At 40.3% G+C, this 21,418-nt stretch overlaps 1 protein-coding gene across 1 annotated transcript; it reads right to left on the bottom strand.

Moving 5' to 3' along the window:
* Positions 1-7,168: 7,168 nt before the first annotated feature.
* PRSS35 (serine protease 35) lies at positions 7,169-19,114 on the bottom strand. The gene is made up of 2 exons (XM_082634306.1): positions 18,917-19,114; positions 7,169-8,730 (listed from the first exon to the last, which is right to left on the bottom strand). Exon 2 carries the CDS (start codon positions 8,709-8,711, stop codon positions 7,470-7,472), a length of 1,242 nt encoding a protein of 413 aa, XP_082490432.1. The 5' UTR covers positions 8,712-8,730; positions 18,917-19,114; the 3' UTR covers positions 7,169-7,469.
* Between the last annotated feature and the right edge of the window lie 2,304 nt (positions 19,115-21,418).

The following is a 21,418-nucleotide window of genomic DNA, read 5'->3' as shown; positions in this document are numbered from 1 at the left end:
CACCTTTTTCACACTATTTTTTAAACGTGTCTGACTTCCTTACTATATTATGAATTTTTTGAAGAAGGGTAGAACCTAGTACTTAACTCTGTATCCTATGTGCCTAAGATTGGACTCAGTAAATGTTCATTGAACTATAGTGATTTGATCTAACCTATAGTGTAAAGCAGATCATGAATAAAAAAAAAAATTATCTCATTTCCAGGAAACAAGTAAAATTGGATTTTGTCCCTGATTGTAAAATGATTGCCTATGTTCAGGAGTTTTGTAAATTTGACTCATTTCTTACCATCATAAAACAGAATTTGACAATGTTATTGCTAAAATGTGTTTCCGCTTTATAAAAATACTGAAAAGAATACCATCTATGTGTCTGATAGTTTTACCACCACTTTCCTTACCAAAGTACTTAAGATAGTTTACAGGAAAAAATATAAAGATAGGTAAAACTGAGAAAACATTTTATTGGGGAGAAAAAGACAAACATAATTGTGCACAGAAGGAAAGTGTAGGAGCTGGAGGAGCAATTAATTTAGGGAAGATAGGTTTTCATGGTGGTTCCCAAATCAAGCTAAATTATGAACATCATAATTCCTTGGAGAGCTTTATCAAATATAGATTTCTGGGCCTCACTCTTAGGGGCTGCAAGGTAGACCTCAGGTGGGGCCCTGGAAGCAATCTTTCTAAAATAATTCCCTAGGTCATTCTGATGAGCAACCAACTTTGGAAACCACTGAAATATTATAAATCTGGTAGATTCACAGGGTGTAGCTCTATTTGAACGTTATAGATAATTCCAGCAAAAGAGAAAATTTCTAAAGTCTTCAAAATAGGAAAGACACGGAGAGTATTTTGTCTCATCTAGTCCAAAAATTGAGACATGTAGTTCCTAGTCATGAAAAGGTGGTCCCTATGGCATTATGATACATTAGCTTCCACCAAAAACCAAGCTTTCATTTGGCGGCTATGTGCAGGAAAGATGCTGGACCAATGAGTGCCCAGGACATCTGTCCATGGAGCCACATCAGCCACGTACCTTCTACAGGAAGTGGCACCACTGCCCATTGGGTGGGTACAATGGTGTTGCTTATTTTCCCAGGCCACAAAGAGAGCCTTTTAAAGTAAATGTTCCAAGTACAGTGGCAGAATACTAAATTTGGTTCTGTCTTAGAAATAACACGCTTTTATCTTTAGGCAGTTGCTTGATAAAGTGGTAGTTTTCTTTGGCAGTAGAATCTTGGCACCAAGCCCACTCTGATTTTTAAAAGAAAAGAAGAATTAAATGGCACTTTTGTAAGTATTGTAAAGAAAAACTGTTGAAAATTTTTAAAGGTGCATCTTCTAATATTGTTAGCTGCAATTTTTTCCAACAACTGATCAACTTAAAGGAGTTTTGAGGGAAAAAAATGAATGTGTCCTCTTAGATCTCTGTACTGTATACTAGTCTGTTCTTTTCTCTTATATGCTGAGATCGATGCTGTTTTGTGATCTGGTATCTGGGTCAGTAGCCGTAGTTTAAATCCTAAGGAACGCAAAATTGCAGTTTTTACTCCTGTCAATTAAGAGGAGAAGAACGGAACGTACTTAGAACAGAAAGGGACTTCTCCTCATTTTCCAGAAGCCTCAGTCATCTAAGGATTACTCTTGGAAAGCCCCTGGAGGGCTTATCTAGCTGAGAAGAGAGTAGTTCCTTAATAGGCAGTTCTTAGAAAAACCTTGTGTTGTTGGCTAAACCCCAGGAAGCTCGAGGTTTAAGAGTAACATAGTGGTGGGAAGGGGAAATTGACAGTTTCAGAGAACAAGAGTTGCAACACCCCAATCCTCCCAAAACGTGCACCAGCACACGCTCACACTCACACTAGTTCTTCAGGGATGATTGATTGCTGATCTCTGCCCTTAGGACCTTCCAATCTTTCTTTCAATTATAGGAGGTAATTTCTATCATTTTATAATACTAATTACAATTATCAGCATATTATATTTGGTGACCATTTACTTAACTCAGGGCAGTCTACTAAGATTAGACAATTAAAGCTATTGTATTCCACGTCCTGAATTTTCTCCAATACACCAGAGTCGCTGTACCTGTGTGATGTGTTTGCATAAACTGGGTGCAGCTGTATGGCTAATTCTCAACTTTCAATACACTCATTAACAGTCAAAATCACAAATATTTTAATGGTTAAGGATTTGGGGGTATAATAAAACATATGGGAAAGATTTTTTTCTTGACTTTCGAGATTAGAATTTCATTTGGAACAGAAGCAAGTCGATTCTGTAGACCACTGATGTTTCTCTTCTTTTAACAAAGCTTTAAAAAATGTATGTTAAGCATTTTTATGAAAAATGTTCTATAACACCTTACAAAACTCATAATGAACATAACTAAATTTTATATCAATTATTCAGCCAGCATTGTGAACATAACATACATTGGTAGGGTTTCACAAGCTAGTATGGGTCGCATAGCTACTAGCATCGAAACTCAGTAGCTCTAAATAACTGTAATTTTGTAGTTTTTAATAACTGGTTTTTGTTGGGTTTTTTTAGTAGTTTAGTAGTTTGTCTACATCTTCTGTCTCAGGCTGTCACTTTTGGGGACTAATCTACACTTGCCTTGACAGCTGCTTTCAAGTACAGTTTAGGAAATGAGATAACCAAACTTGTTCAGATTATTTCCAGAGTAAAAGTAATTTCATGTCATCCATTTTGGTTATCAGAGGATGACATTTGGGGCTTAATATTTTTGTTATATTTTGGATACTTGTACTTACCAGCAAAGGAAATTCTGGGTAAATGAGATGGTAATCGTATGGTATATTACAAATCACTGATGAAGTTGAATGTAAAATACAGAGACGAGTAAAAAAAAAATGAGTAGTAGTTATGCTGAGAAAAAGGCTAAAGGAGCTTTCCAAACTCATCTGTATTCACTTGTGTGAACAGTTTCCAGAGTTTTGCTCTTATCTGTGCCACCTGTGTGAGAGTATATACTATACACATTTCAGTATATGAATGCATACACAGAGGATTTCAAAAGCATAAATGTAAGTATTACTACTAGTAAAACATTTACAAATATAGATTAAAATGTGTTCATATTGTCTCAGTTTGGTAAAACCACACTGGAAGGCAATAATGGATCATATGGTCACAGTGACTGCAATCTGGATTAAAGTAGACATTCTAAGCAGACTACTTGTCCCCGGGGCTTGAGAAAAGTGAATGAATTTTAACATGTTATTGGAAATTTTAAAATATTACTGAAACGAAAGACTTCAGAGGCAAGTTTTGAAGCAGAGATTATCTGATTAAATATTTACATGGCATGGGGGAAGGGGAAGCTGGGGCGAAGTGAGAGAGTAGCATCGACATATATACACTACCAAATGTAAAATGGATGGCTAGTGGGAAGCAGCTGCATAGCACAGGGAGATCAGCTCGGTGCTTTGTGATGACTTAGAAGGGTGAGATAGGGAGGGTGGAAGGGAGGGAATATGAGGATATATGTATATGTATAGCTGACTCACTTTGTTGTACAACAGAAACTAACACAACATTGTAAAGCAATTATACTCCAATAAAGATGTTAAAAAAAAATATTTACACGGCAGAGAAGGGGATGAGGCATAACTACAGGACCCTGGCACTCCTCAGTTTGAAGGCATTTTTATCAGAAATACCCAAACCAGTAGGGAACATGGCAAATGTCTGATTCCTATGCCATGCTACAATATTCTGATATTAAAATTCTCATTACAAATAAACGTCCCCATTATTTGAACATGTGCTATATACAATATGTGGTTAAGATAATACCTCTAGTATAACATTTTGGAGCCTTATCATGCAGCACAGAGTAGATAATGCCCTGAAAGAGTAAGCCTCAAGGAATTCTGGGTGTTATTTTTAAGCATGTATTTATCACCTCCTCTGTGCCAGGTATAAGCACTTGAGATAATGGTCATGAAAGTGAGGAGAAGGAGATTGGTTAGCCTGGGCTTCCATTCATACCCCATTGCCTCGCTCCCCTGCTGACTGCTTTATTTTATGAGTTCCCTGGGCCTGGCCCAAGTTGCAACTTGTGGGTTTAGAATAGACACTTGTTCTGGACTGAGTGTTTGAGTCCCCCCAAAATTCATGTGTTGAAGCCCTACCCCCAATGCAATAGTATTGGGCAATGGGGCCTTAGGGAGGTAATTAGGGTTAGATGAGGTCATGAGGTGGGGCCCTCATGCTGGGATTAGTGCCCTTGTAAGAAGAGACACCAAAGAGCTTGTTCTCTCTCTGTCTCTCTCTCTCTCTCTCTCTCTGTGTCTGTCTGTCTGTCTCTCTCTCTCTCTCTCCTCTCTCTCTCTCTCTCTCTCTCTCTCTCTCTCTGAGAGCACACAAAGAAGAGGTTATGTGCGCACAAGCAAGATGGCAGCCACCTACAAGCCAAAATCAGAGGCCTCAGAATGAAACCTACCTTGCCGGACTTCCCAGCCTCCAGAACTGTGAGAAATAATTTTCTGTTGTTTAAGCCACACGGTCTATGGTATTTTGTTATGGCATCCCAAGCTGATTAAGAATTACCTGAACTGTAGGTAAAGCAAACTAGCCTAGACTGGGATCACAAGTTATTGTGGCCCCCATGCTCTAGACAGTTTCACTAACTGGATCAAACTGCCAGTTACTAAATACAGAAAGAAGTAGACAGGGAATTGCCCTCCTAGACTTTATTTAGAAAAAAAAAAACCATCTGAGGGTGATTTTTTCCCCTTAGTTGAATGGCAAATCAATAAAGAATTGTGAATCTGCCTATACACTGACCCTATATAATGACAACATGATTTCACCACCAATTAAGACCAAATATCCTAAATATCTCTGAACTTTATGATTTGGCCATTGAAGAAAGCTAGAAAAATCAGTTTATTAAAAAGGTTGTTTTGAAGCTGAAAAAACAAAAAGGTAATGATTTGTGCACAACTCTGATCTTGGTCATACACATATTTAAATCTTTTTCAAAGTGAATATTTGGGATTTAACTAGAAGCATATCAAAAAAGGAAAAATGTCTCTTCTGCCCACAGTTATTGATTTAAGCAAGAAAAAACACAAATAAAATGAAATATATTATTTGGGTAAAGTAAAAAACATAATTCTAAGTTTCAGTTGTTTTATAAATAGTTCTTTAAATTCACCCATTGATAAGTCTTTCTAAGCAATAAGTCAGTATCATCCTTTACACACAGTAGACAACATATGTGTGTGTGGGTATATTTGTTTAGCTAAGAGGATTCAAATTAATTTTCTATTTCAAATCCAATAAACATAACAGAAGAAGTATGTGAAGTAAAACTTTCTGAGTAATGTAGTACATTTTAGTGGTCCTAAATAGGTCATATGAAATCCATGATTCTCTTGGGAAAGAGAAGAAAATGAGAGAATGAAACCTCTGCAAATCAAATGAGCTAAAACTTTATATTTTTGAAAAGTATATTATACAGTGATTTTAAGGAAATCATGTATATTCAGAACTTAACCTTAAGAACCAAACTGTTGACAGTAAGCACCATAAATTCCTCCAAACTAACTCAAACCCAGGACTTATTGTCTAAGAAACTAAGATGAAGAATGCATGTGTGTTTGCAAGAGTGCAAATGTACAAAATTCACCTTGGAACATTTTTAGTCACAGTGATCATATAGATGTTTCCCCAAAAAAGATTTGATCAAAGTTTTTGTGACAATAGCCCTATTCCACTACCACCAGTGATAAAATACTTCCCAGCAAAATGTGCTTAGAATTAAGTAGAATCATTTTTTAAATAAACAGTTAATACTTGCTAAAACCTTGTATGTAAAACATATATACAAATACAGTAAGAGTGATAGTTGATTTATTTTTTTAATTTTTATTGAATGATTTTTAACAGAGTCACATTATAAAAGAATATAACGTGCTAAATTTCAGCTATTTTCAACACCATTTACAAAATCACTTTTTAACATAATCTAATCATGTATTCCTTTGCATACTAGTCAAGGGTATATCTTCCCCTTATTATGGAAAATAATAACAGGTAAAATAAATTGGAACTCTGGTAGAATCAATGACTTGGGTGTGTCCCAAGAGAAGAGTGTGTACCCTAGACACTACCAGGAAGAGCAGCCCAGAAATAAGGTCTGCAACTCCTGAATTTTATAGTGTACTCAATTACAAATCACCAAAACCCTTTAAACATAATGGCCTGAACTAAACCGCTTGTACAACCATTCAGCAAATATCTGATCATTCAAGAAGTATGTATTGAGTGTCTACTCTGTGTTTTGCCCCAGGGCAGCCACTGGACTCTGTCTGCTGAGGCTGCCATGATGGCCCGAGTGTGTGCACCGCCTTGGTCCCTAATGAAAACGATCAGAACTTTCTTTTAAAAATTATATTCATAAATTATACTCATTTTGTTAAAGGGACATATCCAAAATCGCTCATCAGAGAATTCACCAAAATAATATGTCTATGGCCCTATTAAGAAAAGCGAACTTTGTCAAGGGGAAGAAAGGCTTTCTCTTAAAAAAGACGATGGAATTCCTTGTCTCAAACTGTAACACCTCATTCATAGGAGACTGTGTAGCTGTATAAAATGATGTGGCTTTCAACACCTCATCATTTATTAACTTTGGAACTGTCTTCCTACGCAGACTTGAAAAGTCCATGTTCTGAATACTAGTTAAATAAAAACTTGAGATCTTAAAATGTCTCAGTTTCCCTGTTTTTAAATTAGATTTATTTCATAGAACAAAGTAGTTCTCCCATAAATAATAACACTTCAGTTGGTATTTTTTAAGGCAGTAAAACAGTTAATAATTTTGTTTATAAAGCTTGCTGTTCATTGTAATTCTTAAAAAAAAAAAAGCAAGGAAAAAAAAAAAACCTAAAGTTTCTCAGACCCAATGGAAAACACAATATAAACATGGAGGGCATGAGCTGAATGGGTCTACCTCAGAGTAGTACAAACTGTGTTATAACTGTCTCCAACTTGATTCTAGTCGTCCACCACTGTATATGCAGTTTCACATTTAATACACAACCGGCACCCTATTAGCCTCTTCTTAGAGTAGGACCCTGAGAGTTAGTCCATTGAGAAATCACATATTATTTATGATACCAGCTTGAAATTTTAAAGAGTGTCTAATCTTTAATAAGGCAGAAAGAAACAAAAATTTTCCCACCAGTGAAACTTATCACCATGTAAAGAAGGATATATACTTGGCATTGAAGTGTCCATCTAATTGTAGGATGTGTACCTACACCTTTTTAAAATGTATGAAAAGCTCCTAATTTTGAAAAAATAAACCAAACATGTTGAAATACTATTGATAGGGTTCAAGTCCAAGCAAAACCTATGAAGTGATCTTTACTAGAGTAATCAGAACCAGTTTTCTCTGCAATGTAGGTCATCCACAACCTCGTTTCAGGGATCCGTTAGCCATAGGTGCAACTGGCATCATCCCCGTGCATCCAGAGGCAGATCTGGGCATACTTGAGGGGCGTGATGCGCACGGCCACGTTGTAGTCCTTCTGAACTCCGTTTATGTCCACCCACTGGTGGCCAGAATAGACCGCAATGATTTTGCGTTTCCATCTCTTTTTGTCTGGATCTTTCAGACGCAGATAGACCCCAGAGCCAGTGGAGCCCGACTCGGCATCGCAGTATTGATAGAGAAGATCATTGGATTCATCGGACACACTGCAAAACCGGTAGACTAACTGATCTGCCCTGTCGTGATCAAATCCTGAGAAGTGGATCATCCCGCCTGGAAGCTTCTTGATGGTAGGACTGATACCCAGCTCCATGTATTTCTTTTTGTGACCACGCTTCAGCTCCAGAAGGGCGTAGTCGTAGTCCAAGGCCGCGTCTCCCCTCCCTCCTCTAGCCCAGCCTTTGGGGATGTGGGTGTTCTTGACTCGGGTCCACTGGAAGGAGGGCATCCCGTCAGCGGCTCTCTGACCCCGAGCAGATTCCTTTCTCCTTCTTCCGGCCTTGGCGCTCTCCTTCAGCTTCTCTCTGCTACCCTCTCTTCCATCACCACCCCTTGCTTCCCTCCTGCCCCTCCTAGAACCTCTTTGTTTCTTGCCACTGCCTTTATTTCTCATCTTCAACAACCCTACCCTTAGCTTTTTGCTGCCTTTGATGTAGTCGTTTCCATCGTGGACACAATGGGCAGCTGTTAGGACGTGGTTGGGGGAGATGAGGATACCACTGCAGCCCGTGGAGAGCTTCACGGCCGTATTGAAAGGGAAATTGGTTAAGAATCTCTTGTCCAAGATGCTGAACCTGCTGTCAGTGCCGTACACCTGTCTCTTTCTCCTCACAGGTGCTCCCTGTGCAGTGAAATTTTCATGTGGCTCAGGGACCCAACCTTGAACTTTCACTCTGGTCAAGGTTCGGGTGCCGTTCTCAAAGACAGTCTCATATGAGAGAGAGTCTTCCAGGTCAGAAAGTTTGGGAGCCGGGAGTTCTTTCTGGCATTCGATGCCACACGCTTGATTTAACACCATCTTAGCGTCTGCTTCAAAGGTGGGGCTGGTGAGATGGAAGGTCCTTTCACTGACAAGCCGGGGTATTTTTCTCAAGTGCCACATAAAATCTCGTTCCATTTCAGATCCATCGATGAGAGTCCACCCAAGGGTGAAAAGTATCAGCCAAAATAGTGTTGTTTCCATTTTGTTCTTCTATGTTGTCCTTTAAAGTAGAAAGAGAAGCTTTATAATGGTTTCTTTTAAAATATGTTACTTATCATTCATTTAGGTCTTGGGTCCTAAAGGTAGCTTCACCACAAATAGGAGCCCATATTTTCACTGTACTTAGGTTTTACTGAGATTAGGTAAACACCCTACTAAGTAGGCTCATACAGACGTCCAAAATCAGTAAATTGTTTTCACTCAGACTTCCCTCCACCAGCCCTAATCCCTGTGCATCCTACCCCCATCTGCCATCTCCCCCTCTTTCTCCCCTCTGTCAACCCAACACATGGGAGAATAAGAAGGGGTGGCAAACTGGGGTCCTCTGTTGCATAAGCCACACCATCTTCCTTCCAAGGTGCCCTACAACCTAATCTCCAAATGATTTAGAAATAAAGATAACAGCAGATGTCCAGCCCTTTCCCTGGACTCAGCTTCTTAATAAAAGCAGGGATCATAAATTCCTCATCTCTAGAATGTAAATGGCTAGCACAGAGCTCAAAAAAAGCATTCACTGGAATACAATGAATTTCCCTTAATCACGGCTTGCAGACCAAGCTGATTGATGGTGCAATTAAAATCATAGGATAATATTCTAAAATATTCAGTAGAGATTTTAGAAGTAAATAAATGGGCTCCTCTGCTACTGACCTGCTTTGATTTTTACAAGCAGAACCCCTAATCATAAAAAGAAAATACACAGCACAGGCCCTTTTATCCAAAAATAAGAAAAATGTACCCTGTACTGTACTTTTTTTAAACAAAGTTGTGCTTGGAACTACCACCCAAGCCAAGCACCACACAAAAATACTTTAAAGTGGCATTTTACTTTATTAAAATTGTAAGAATTTATGGAGCACAGGCGATGGTTATGAATTTGCTACTTGGGGGAACATGATCATGATGAAATATAGTCCCTTTCATCCTGGGTGTCTCATCTGAAAACTGTTTAAATTGTATAATACCTCTTCTATTGTTTACATCTTCTTGCCTTCATTTCCTGCTTCTCTAGGTTCACTGGTGTGTAAATCTATTCCTAGAACTGATGTTTGTCAGTTGTTGCGCGGTGAGAGTGAGGGGGAGTAGCACCCTTTGGAGCAGCAATTTGGAAATTTGTAAGCTATGTTCCAAGTTGTTTTTAACTAATAGTTAAAATATCCAGGCTTAGCAAATGACTTGCACTGTGTATAAGGCAGAGGCAGTTCAAGGTTAGATTATTCCTACAATACCTTCACTCTCAAGGCTTTCTCATAAGCTTTCTTTGCTTATCAAAGAAAAGAAAGCTAATAAAGAATGTCAGGAATGGCCCACAAAGCAGGGTACACCCACAAGATCCTGGGAGCTGGCAGGAAAAGCAAAAGTTGTCTCTGATTCAGAGCCGAATATGAGCATCTCTTGATACAACAGAGTTCATTTTGCCATAATCAAGTACAGAATTTTATTGACAAACTAATAACATTCTTTTGATAAAACAAAAACATATACTACATTAACCTCTTTGTTATTTAAACATGATCTATTCATCAAAACATGACAATTAATTAGAATGATCATACATTGGAACATATTAGGCAAGTTTAGAATAATCTTTACCATGACTTGGCATCAGCAAAATTACGTAGAAGTTTTGCAATTTCCATTTTTTTCCATTTGCTCACAGTTGAATGCTAAGTAATGGTGATTCTGGTTAATATTAGTATTGTTTGCTGGATAGCTTTTACTTTATTTTGGAAACAGGGCATTCTTCTGTAGACTGATGGATATTGTCCAAAAAATCAGTAAACAATATACTTGAGAAAAAAATCCACACTCATGTCACAATATTTTCTAATCATTACCATGGCAAATTTGACTTTACACAAAGCAGTAATTATATCAGTAATGATTTTGTTGAACCACTTAGTATTTTCTTTTGTTGCCTTTTATGCAATTTTCATAATGAGTATTTCATCCATTTTATTTAATTGGATTGGAATGACAAAGGCTAACTCAGTAACTCTACTGAGACCTTGAAATTGTATGTTTAACTGGGTGGTTCCCAAGATGAAAAGTTATGTCTTTCCAAAAAAAAAAAAAGCTAAAATCAGAGTTATTTGCTGCCTCTTAGTTTATCAACAGGCCATAATAGATGATTTTAAAAAGATGTATACATATCTTTTTATCTACTTGATTCTTAGCAAAATTTCAACCAAGGGAGTTTTTTGATGTGGGAAACAAAAGTTTTAAAAATCTATTTTTTATTTAGCCCTATGTGATAACAGCTGTTCATTATGTACTTAATATATGATTACAGCAAAGACTGAGAATCAGCCAATTACCCACATTAAAAAATACACAGGATCACTTTGTACATTTTAACACTTGGTAATAATGATCTGTGCAGTAATAAATGTGTGAAAGGCATTCCTAGGCAAAAGAGAGAACGTCAAAATCATGGTGTTGTGGTATTGCTTCCACAGTTAGGTTTTGTTTTTCAGATTTGGGTTTTTTTTTTTTTTCCAGTGTTGTTTAACTTAGTCTTGCAAATTTTTAGCTAGTTAGGATTTAGATAGGCAGAATGCAAATATTAAATTATAACAGACCAGATGGTATTTTACTATACAAATATTTGACCTAGAATATGAATCTCAAATTTAGAAGTTCCTTTATTCTTTACCAAATAAAACATGTGCCCTGTGCATTAATTCTGTAGTCAGACTTTTAAGAAAGTCCCATGTAATGGTTAGTTTTATGTGTCAACTTGACTGGGCCACAGGGTGCCCAGATATTTGGTCAAATATTATTCTGGGTGTGTCTGGGAGGGTGTCTCTGGATGATATTAACATTCGAATTGGTAGACTGAGTGAAGCAGATTACTCTCCCTAATGTGGGTGGGCCTCATCCAATCAGCTGAAGACCTACGTAGAACAAAATGGCTCACCCTCCTGTGAGTAATGGGGAACTCCTTCTGCCTGGCTGCTTTGAGCAGGGAAATTGGGTTTTTTTCCTGCCTTTGGATTCAAAGTGAATTTTGAATAAGATTTTGTTAGGAAGATTCTGTACTTGTGAGTGGCAAAATAAACTCTGTCACATCAAGGGATTCCCAGGTTGTAGTCCCCAAACCAGCAGTGTCAGCATCCCCTAGGAACTTGTTAAAAATGCTAATTCTCAGGGGCCAACCCAGACCTACTGTTCAAAACTCTCCAGGAGGGGTGTGGATTCCCAGCTAGGCATGTTATACACAGCCCTCCAGGCAATTCTGACACTCAGTACAGTTTCAGAACCACTGCAGCCACCAAGGTCCTGGTGTAGCAGCTTAAGCCCCTCCCAGAAGGTGGACTTTCCAGGGATGATTGCCTAACCAGGTTTCAAAGGACCTCTGCTTCATCTCTGTGTACAAAATAAATTCATTCTAAACTTTGCTCTTTTACTATGTTAGCAACTGTTAATATTGAATGGTTCTGCCTTTAATAGAAAAAAAAACGTACTTTTACATAAGTGATTTAATAATAATTCTGAAAAGATTCAAATTCAGTTGGCTTGTATGTAACACCTCTGATGCTACAGATGATGCAAGAGTGTTAGTTGGCCAGCCCCGTCTGGTGCCCTTTGAGGGACTCAGCTGCAATGCCCACATTTATCCTTGGGCACGGGAAGGGCAGAGCCTTGTCATATGACCTCAGAATCACAGTAATAAAGGACACGGAGTTAGTAAGCCTGTCTAATTTGGCCTGTAATTTCAAATTGGACAAATGTCTCAGGATACTTCCTTTTGGGAAATCTACGTTTGCCTTGTGGTAAAACGTCAATGTAATGTAAATGGTAGCTCTTGCTGATAGAGCAAGCCATGGTTCAGTGGATACATCTATAGACGCCTGTCATCCAAAAAGCACTAACTAAAGAGACACGGTCCCAGCTGGTGGAGCAGTTATAGTATTTTGAAAGCTTTAATGTGCCATGTCTTCCCTCATTCTCCTCCTTTCTCCTGTCTTCCATTATAATTGTGACCTTCCCTGTCACTTTCCAGATGGCTTGGATTTGGGGCTTCACATTCTAATTCTGGTTAATGAAAGTGAGGTTGCAGTCATGGCTCTCACCACGAGTCAATGTACACATAGTTGGTTATGGGTCGGACCATGGAGACGAATGGAAGGGAAGAGAATTAGGGAGGAAGCAAGACTACCAGGGTTTATAGATGAATTCTTACTGATGAAGCAGATATTAGTCCACATTTCTACCTGGTCTATACTGTTAACAGAAATGGCCACCCGTAACTACAAGAGATAACTTACTATTGCTTTTGTTTGGTTGCTTGCTTATGCTTTCTTAGAAGTGTGAATGCTGATAGTATTTAGAATATTTGGGTATGTCCACCAGCATAGTGGTTACAAGGGCAGACCAAGGAGTAAGAAGACTTGGGTTAAGTCTCATCTTTTCCACTTATTAGGCAACTGAATATGGGCAGTTTATTAAGTTCAATTAAGTTTCCATTTCCTCATCTGCAAAGTGAAGATAATAGTAATCTCAACTTCATAACGTAATTGTGAGAATTAAATAAGTTGCTATATGCAAAGAATTACCACTGAGCCCAGAGCATAGACACAATGAATAATAAGTTCTTTAATAGTTATTATTCTACCTTAATGGGTAAATTAATATCACTTTAAAACAATTCATTATATAAGGCAAAGTTATAGCACTTTTAGTTTTCTAGAAAGTCAGTTTTTGGGTTTTTTTTGTCATCTTTATTTTTTATTTATTTTTTGCTTTATAACAAATTTAATCAGTTATACATATACATATGTTCCCATATCCCCTCCCTTTTGCGTCTCCCTCCCACCCTCCCTATCCCACCCCTCCAGGCGGTCACAAAGCACCGAGCTGATCTCCCTGTGCTATGCGGCTGCTTCCCACTAGCTATCTACCTTACGTTTGGTAGTGTAGATATGTCCATGCCGCTCTTTCACTTTGTCACAGCTTACCCTTCCCCCTCCCCATATCCTCAAGTCCATTCTCTAGTAGGTCTGTGTCTTTATTCCTGTCTTACCCCTATGTTCTTCATGACATTTTTTTTAGAAAGTCAGTTTTACACTCAAATATTTTTATTTCAGGATAGTTTCTGACACACTCTCAAACTCCATTTTTCTTTGTTTTGTTTTTTGTTCAAGGACAGCTTCACTTTAGAGACTTCCCAAATAAATGCTTTCCTAATTAGTCATTTCTATGAATATCTGTGGCTTTGTAATATGTTTTTCTCATTTCTTTTAAACTTCAGTGTGATTAAACATTACCCAGCCACAGAACACTTGAATTGCATTTCCCATGTCTTATTTTTGCGTGAATCTACCCTAAGAATTCTGGAACTGCAACAGGCCCTCAGCCTAAAAAGAAGCAGTCAGTGTCAGAATAATTACTCTAAGGGAGAGATTTACAGTGAGAGAAAAACCTAACTTTTTGAGTGAGTCATCCAGAGTGTATAGAATTTTACCATGGCATGACATAATTACATTCTCAGGCTCAGTTTCTCTTTTGTTTTTTTGGTTTGTTACCCTTTAAAGTTTATATTTTAACTTATGTCAGGCAGACGAAAGAAAGATTAGATGATCTTACTATATTAAATGTTTTGAATGAACTACTTTTCTTGTAAATGAACATGAGCTCATTTACCATCCAGACTCTGCACCAGGTGATAGAGTCACACTTACCTGGGCCATTCTTTTCACCTGGTCCCCTGTAATGGACAGTGAAGTAGTTGCCCGAGTTCATGTGTATAGTATACTGCCTTGGAACATAATTTTGCATTACTCTGTCAAACACTTTCTGGGGGGCTGATATGGGTCAGGGGCCACTCAGATCAATGACCTCATAGGGCCAACACCAACTTCTACCTTAACGTATATTAGGACACAGAAATGACTGCATAACCACTTTTGACAACTTGCCTGTCCTTTATTTAGCCATTCACGATCCCAGCCACTCACCTTTCCCAGCATCACTGCCTACATTTACACATATGTACGAATGTGAAAACATGTTCCAGCTATCTCCCTCCTCCTCTAGTTTCATCCTCCACCTGCTCGGTCAAGACTGACACACAACAGGTAGACATTGTGGTCTGGACCAGATACTCTCTTTATCTGCAGAGAGAAGTGCTGGCTTAGGCAAAAGGCCAGGGCACGAGAGGAGGAGCATTACTAGTGAGAGCAGACAGGTGGAAAGCGAGCATTAAACGGGTCAGGTTTTGGAGAACACTTGTCAAACTTTGAGTCACTTTCGCAAATTGGGAGCAGATGCAGAGGAGAATAGGATTTTTCTTTTTTTTTTTTTGCGGTACGCGGGCCTCTCACTGCTGTGGCCTCTCCCGTTGCGGAGCACAGGCTCTGGACGCGCAGGCTCAGCGGCCATGGTTCACGGGCTCAGCCGCTCCACGGCATGTGGGATCCTCCCGGACGGGGGCACGAACCCGTGTCCCCTGCATCGGCAGGCGGACTCTCAACCACTGCGCCACCAGGGAAGCCCTACAGTAACTCTTATGTGCACTGGGAAACCCCCCAAATCACGTGACGCTTTACTGCAATAGCTGCTTTATTGCAGTGGTCTGGAAATGAAGCCACAGTATTTCCAAGTTATGCCTGTAACACATCCTAATCCCCAGATTAGGATGTGACTATGACACATCCTAATGTGTCATGTGACTCTGTTCCTGACTTGGTAAAAGAGACTTTGCAAATGTGATTTAGTTAAGGATTGTGTGATGAGGAGATTAGCTCGGGGTACCCAGGTGAGCCCAGTGTAATCACAGGGATCCTTCTGAGAAGGAGGAGGGAGGGTCAAGAACGAGAAGAATCTGTGAAGATGGAGGCAGAGGTCAGAGTCAGGCAGGACCACAAGCTACAAAATGCGGGTGGCCTCTAGAACCTGAAAGGTAAGGAGACATTCTCTGCTGGAACTTGCAGAGAAGAAGGCAACCCTGCTGACCCTCTCTGGACTTCTGGCCTCCAGAACTATAGGATACTGTGTTAAGTCACAAAGGTTTTGGTAATTTGTTACAGCAGCAATAGCAAAACTTAGAAAGGAAAAAACCTAGTTTTTAAAACTGTCTGCCCTGGATGTTTGGAAAGAAAGAAGTAGTGGGGAGTGATATAAGGGGGGAAAGAACGTTTGGTTCAGAGACTTAAACATAAATGAAATTGTTCATTTTTAGGAAAATTATACAGACACACAACTTTAGAGCTAAAATCAGAAGATCGTGATAAAACATTCCGGTAGCATGCCGCAGTATTGCTAGGGAGAATCAAGAATTGGAAGAGGATAGATAAATTTGTTTATTTGACAAATACACACAGTGCAGTGCTGTGCATCATTTCATAAGCCTCTTTCCTTGCTTATGAAACTCTGTGATAAGTCCTCCTTAGCCATTGAGTTGGACTAGAAAATTTCGAAGATCTCTTTTAGCTCTAAAGTCCTAGATTAAATCACAAATGAAAAAACACACAAGTTAACTTACTCATCGCTGAGCCTCAAGCCGCTTCAATTCCTAGTCCCGGGTGAGGGGAGGGGTGGGGGGGAGGTGGGTAGGAACTTGCCTGCTATTCCCAATTTCTACCACTAGATGGCGAAGCTAGCCTGGTGATGCCCAATCTAAGATCCCACACGAGATGATTTACGTTCCTTGAGGTACACAATCGAATTTATTTTAAAAGCATGTAGGATTCATGGGAGAGAAGTCTAACTGGCTAATAATATACTACATGGTTATCACATGGAATTGATCACATTTAGAAAACCCACCTCCAGGCCACAGAGCCCAACCGGATGAGCTGAGGGCTGATAATGCTGTCTACAGCCAGACGATTTTCTGGCAGGTGGTTTCCCCAAACCATTGTGGTGCCAGCACACTTCCACTATGACCTCCAGCGCTGCTAAATAGTCCCCCAAATGTGCTGCGGTTCATTTCAACAGGAAGAAAAATCTTCAACCTGTCAAATATTTCCCATGTCTATCAACTACTTAATAATTCACTTCCAAAGGGTAAGCTCTCCACTGATTCTACGCTGAAAATAAATGGCAAGGAAGTCCATTGACAATGTGCCAACTGCTCTTCAAAATATCACACCATAGCACTGTCTTCAAGTTTAGTTTCAGGAATGAGACAGAGTAATGTCTGCTTGAAAAGTTTAGCAGCAGTGGAGGGAAAGGAAGATGGTAAAGTTACACAGTTGATTACTTTACAGTAACCCACAACTTCTGTTTCTCATCATAATAAAAAAAATAAAACTTCCCTTTGTTTTTTAAGCTATTTTTCCAGGACCTGTATATTTCAATTTGTGCAATGGATATGCTGTGTGTGAATCAAATTTGGGGTGAATGGCACTGAGGGAGCCCCAAGGGAACCCTCTGCTGGCTCTCTCATCCACTGACATAAGAAATGCACAGCGTATGGCTCCTGACATTATTTATCTTGCAAGTTGGCCTTTGAAAGTGAAGAATATCTGGAACTGTATTAGGTTTGCTACTCTTCAGGCTTTAAAGCATCTTATGATCACTGTGTTTCTAGCTAAGCAAACATCTGTTAAAGCTTGTGAAGCTTTTGAAAAAAATTTAGTTAAGCAAAGTCATAAAATAATAGCGTTCATACTTAACTTTGCTATTTCCAATCTCTCATCTCAGATTTCTCATGTGCAAAGTTAACCCAGGCGAAGTAGCTTCAGCCTCCAAAATTCTGAGTCTGATCTCGCTGTTAAAATGCAATGTGCTTGCCTTGGATAGTTGAGCATTGGGCACAGAAAGGTAAGTAATTAACTCAACAGGGGAAATTAACTCACATTAGCAATTGATTACTTTAACATAATATGCACATTCTATGTGCCAAGCACTAGGCTAAACAATCTCACGTTTGAAAACACGAAAAAGATTCTAAAAAGTGTGCAGGTTTCCGAGCTGTCTAGAGGAAAAACAGGAAGAGTATCCACATCCAACCTCTTCTCACGTTAAAGGAGTTCTAGTTATTTCCTAATAAACATAAAATTCCATATGATGCTCACACACTACTTTCAAGCCTAGATGTCTTATTTGGCTGGAATTTTAACCTTCTCTCTCCTAAATTATATACCAGATCCTAAGCATAATTCTCCAAGCAGCAAAATATGACTTTTATAACTCTCTGTGGAGACAAATGCACTTGGGATAAAATGAGAATTTCAGAAGTGAGAAGAGTTAATAGAAGGAAAAAAAACACCTAGACAGGATATGCAGCTTCTTTCGAATCAATGACAGTGTAAAAAGGTCAGAGGAATCAGGCAGGAAATGTTTCTACAACTTTTCAAAAACTTTTATGATAGGGCTTCCCTGGTGGTGCAGTGGTTGAGAGTCCGCCTGCCAATGAAGGGGACACGGGTTCGTGCCCCGGTCCGGGAGGATCCCACATGCCGCGGAGCGGCTGGGCCCGTGAGCCATGGCCGCTGAGCCCGCGCGTCCGGAGCCTGTGCTCCGCAACGGGAGAGGCCACAGCAGTGAGAGGCCCGCGTACCGCAAAAAACAAAACAAAAAAAAACTTTTATGATAGAAAATCTCCAAAGTAGAGGGAAAGCTAGAAAGTAGAAAATTACAACCCCACATGCCCGTCATCCCGCGGCAACAATTACCAACATTTTGACAATCTTGTCTCACTCAGTTGTGTTCCCCTACCTTTTTTTTCCTAGAGTATTTTAAAGCAAGTCCAAGACTTTTCAATTTCATTTCATCTTCTCCCTTAAAACTGTTTGCCGCTGCTCCTTTTGCTGACCTGTGCAGCCAGGTTGATGAGACAGCGAGAGAGATTCCTAGCTTTCATAGTAACTCTGCCAAAGAGGCTTTCAAGGAGAAGAGGCTTTCCAGGAATGCGTTTTACACCTTTTCTCAATGGCATCTGTTAATAATCATAAAAATAAAGAGGGTCCCCTCTGGTAGTGCTTAAGTAGAAAGAATTCCGTTTATATTCCAATGCAAACAACGTTACTGTTAATATTAAACGGTGCAGAGGCCGACACAAAGAATCGCCTATTTGGAAGAGTAGCTTCTTTGATGACTTAAAACTGCTAAGTTTGATCCCTATCTTTAGAGCCCTTCAAAGAAGCTCTCCCCGGGTGGGTCCTGCCTTTCTCGGGGGAAACTTACAGGTTCTAGGGTCTCGCCCTGTCCGGGGGTGGTGGGGAGGGCTCCATCCTTACCTGCGAAGCTTACTCGGTCCCTGGGGCGCTGCCCTGCTCGAATCAAAGTGCCCCCGAGGCAGTCACCGACGCTGGCGAGACAGGAGGGCAGGGGTGCAGCTGCCTCGAGCCTCGGGACAAGCCGGAGTCAGAGCCCGGGCGCCCGGCCACAGCCCGCCAGCGCCGCCGGGAGCTCGCGGCTGAGACTGCGGGGAGGCGGGAGGCGAGCTGAGCGCCGCGTCGCGGAGGTGGGAGGGGAAAGGGGGCGGGGACCGGGGCGGCCGCGGGAGGGAGCGGGTGTCGGAGGAGAAGGGAGAGGAGGGCGCGGTCAGGCGGGGAGGAGGGGGGGGGGGATCTGGGGAGGGTTTACAAGTAGGTGCGGGGCGGACCGGGCAGCCTCTCACCCCAGCGCCTCTGCCCCCAGCATTAGGAAAAATTCATGAGTGGGCTCACAAGAGATGTCTGTCCCTGTGCTAGAGCGCATCCCTTAAATAAGGTCAAGAAGATACTCCCAAGTCTGTGCTTGAGGGATTGGGGGGGGGGGTGTTCGGGACTGCTTCTTTGAGCCCCAATCCCCCGGCTCTTAGATCCCCCGCGTCTAGAAGAACCAGGGGCGTTTCCCCAACCCCATCGCAAGCCTGTCTCCGCCCGGGACGCGCTCTCCACAAGGCAAATCCTGCGTCTCAGGCTCCTGCAGGCGCCCACATCCAAACTGAGGACCTGCGACCTGCCTTGGGCTGGGATCTGGGTCACCCTGTAAGCATCCCGTGCGGCCTCCAGGGGGAGCGCGTCAGTTTCTGTCTGTCCCGAGGCTAGTAGGCTTTCTCTACTTTGGACGAGCCTCCTTTAAGACGTTTGCCCACCTCAGTCCCACCAAAATTCTAATCACATCCTTTCTTACTCTCTTTATTCTCCTCCTTAGGAGAGGTGCTCCTTTGGGGTGGGAGCTGCGTAACGAAGGGGACTTCATTTATTCAACATCTACGGATCTTCTCCTGGGTGGCAGGTCTGGAGCAAGATGGCACTGATAGAAAAATGAGTTCAAAACCTTGGTGCTGGCCCTCCAGGAAGGAAGATCAAGTCAGTGCACAAGTATTTATAACACGAGGTCTTAGCAGGTCCCATAAGACTTGGCTCAGTAGTGGCTTATTGCATTTCTCAAGTTTTTATTTTTTATTTATTTATTTTTTTAAGCAATGAGATTAGAACATATATACAATTTTGTTTGTTGTTTTTCCACTTAGCATTTTCATTTAGGCACTTACCCATATAATTAAAATCTATTAATAAATTTTTATCTGGTATAAAGCAGTTCTGAAGCTCCCTGTCTCACCAGTTAGATCATAATCTTCAAATACATCTTTGAATCACCACCCTCTACCACAAGGGCTGGCATATAACGGCTGCTGATTATGTGCCGAACTTAAAAAGTTTACTGGTGAAAAGGAGTGTGGGGAATTGAGAGAGGAAGCCCAGAACTCAGAATGGGAAGTCCCGTCTGACACTAAATAGCTATGCCCTGGGCCTCAGCCTCTTCATCAGTAAATTGAGAAGTTTGCAGTGGCGGAGTTCTACAGTCTGTACTTCTCAAACATTTTGGGGGAAGCTAGCGCTGCATAAATCCAGGAGGATGTAGTGTGGACGCAGGTCTGATTCCTCTAATTCCGTCAGCACCCCTATTGACATCACATAAAGCCAACTTCAATGCTCTCACATTTTCAGGGACCCCTTCCTGAGCCTTTTGCCCCAAGCCATCTTTTTTCCCCCAGTTTTACTGAGATGTAATTGACACGTAATATTGTGTAAATTTAAGATGTACAATGTGATGATTTGTTACACATATAGGGAAATGTTTACCACACAAGGTTAGTTAATACATCCTTTACTTCACATAATTACCATTTTCTAATTGTTTGTGTGGTGAGAACATTAAAGCTTTACGTTCAGAGTAACTTTCACAATACAATATTGTTAACAATAGTCATCAAGCTGTGCATTAGACCCCTGAAACTTATTCATCTTATAACTGAAAGTTTGTGCCCTTTGACCAACTTCTCCCCATTTCCCACATCCCTCACCACATTGAGTATTCTTGGCTCTCTTTTCAAATACTGGTTGACTATATATGTGTTGGTTTATTTCTGGGCTCTTGATTCTGTTCCATTGGTATATGCATCTGTTTTTGATGTATAGATATTTAGCTAGATTGGTTAAATTTATTTCTAAGTATTTTATTATTTTGGATGTTATTGTAAATGGGATTTTTTTTTAATTTTGTTTTCAGATAGTTCATTGTTTGTGTATAGAAACACAACAGATTTATGTAGGTTGATTTTGTATCCTGAAACTTTAGGATAGTTTATTAGGTCTAAGGGTTTTATGAAGTCTGGAATCTGCTCTATACTGTACTACTCTATACAATATAATGTCATCAGCAAACAGACAGTTTTACTTCTTCCTTTCTGATTCAGATGTCCTTTTTTTTTTTTCTTGTGCCTAACTACTCTAGCTAAGACTTCCAGT

This window comes from Mesoplodon mirus (genome assembly GCF_964341445.2).
Source record: "Mesoplodon mirus genome assembly, chromosome: 10".
Classification (NCBI taxonomy): Eukaryota; Metazoa; Chordata; class Mammalia; order Artiodactyla; family Ziphiidae; genus Mesoplodon; species Mesoplodon mirus.
The sequence above is the reverse complement of the archived record's forward strand: the minus strand, read 5'-3'. Positions and strand labels throughout refer to the sequence as shown.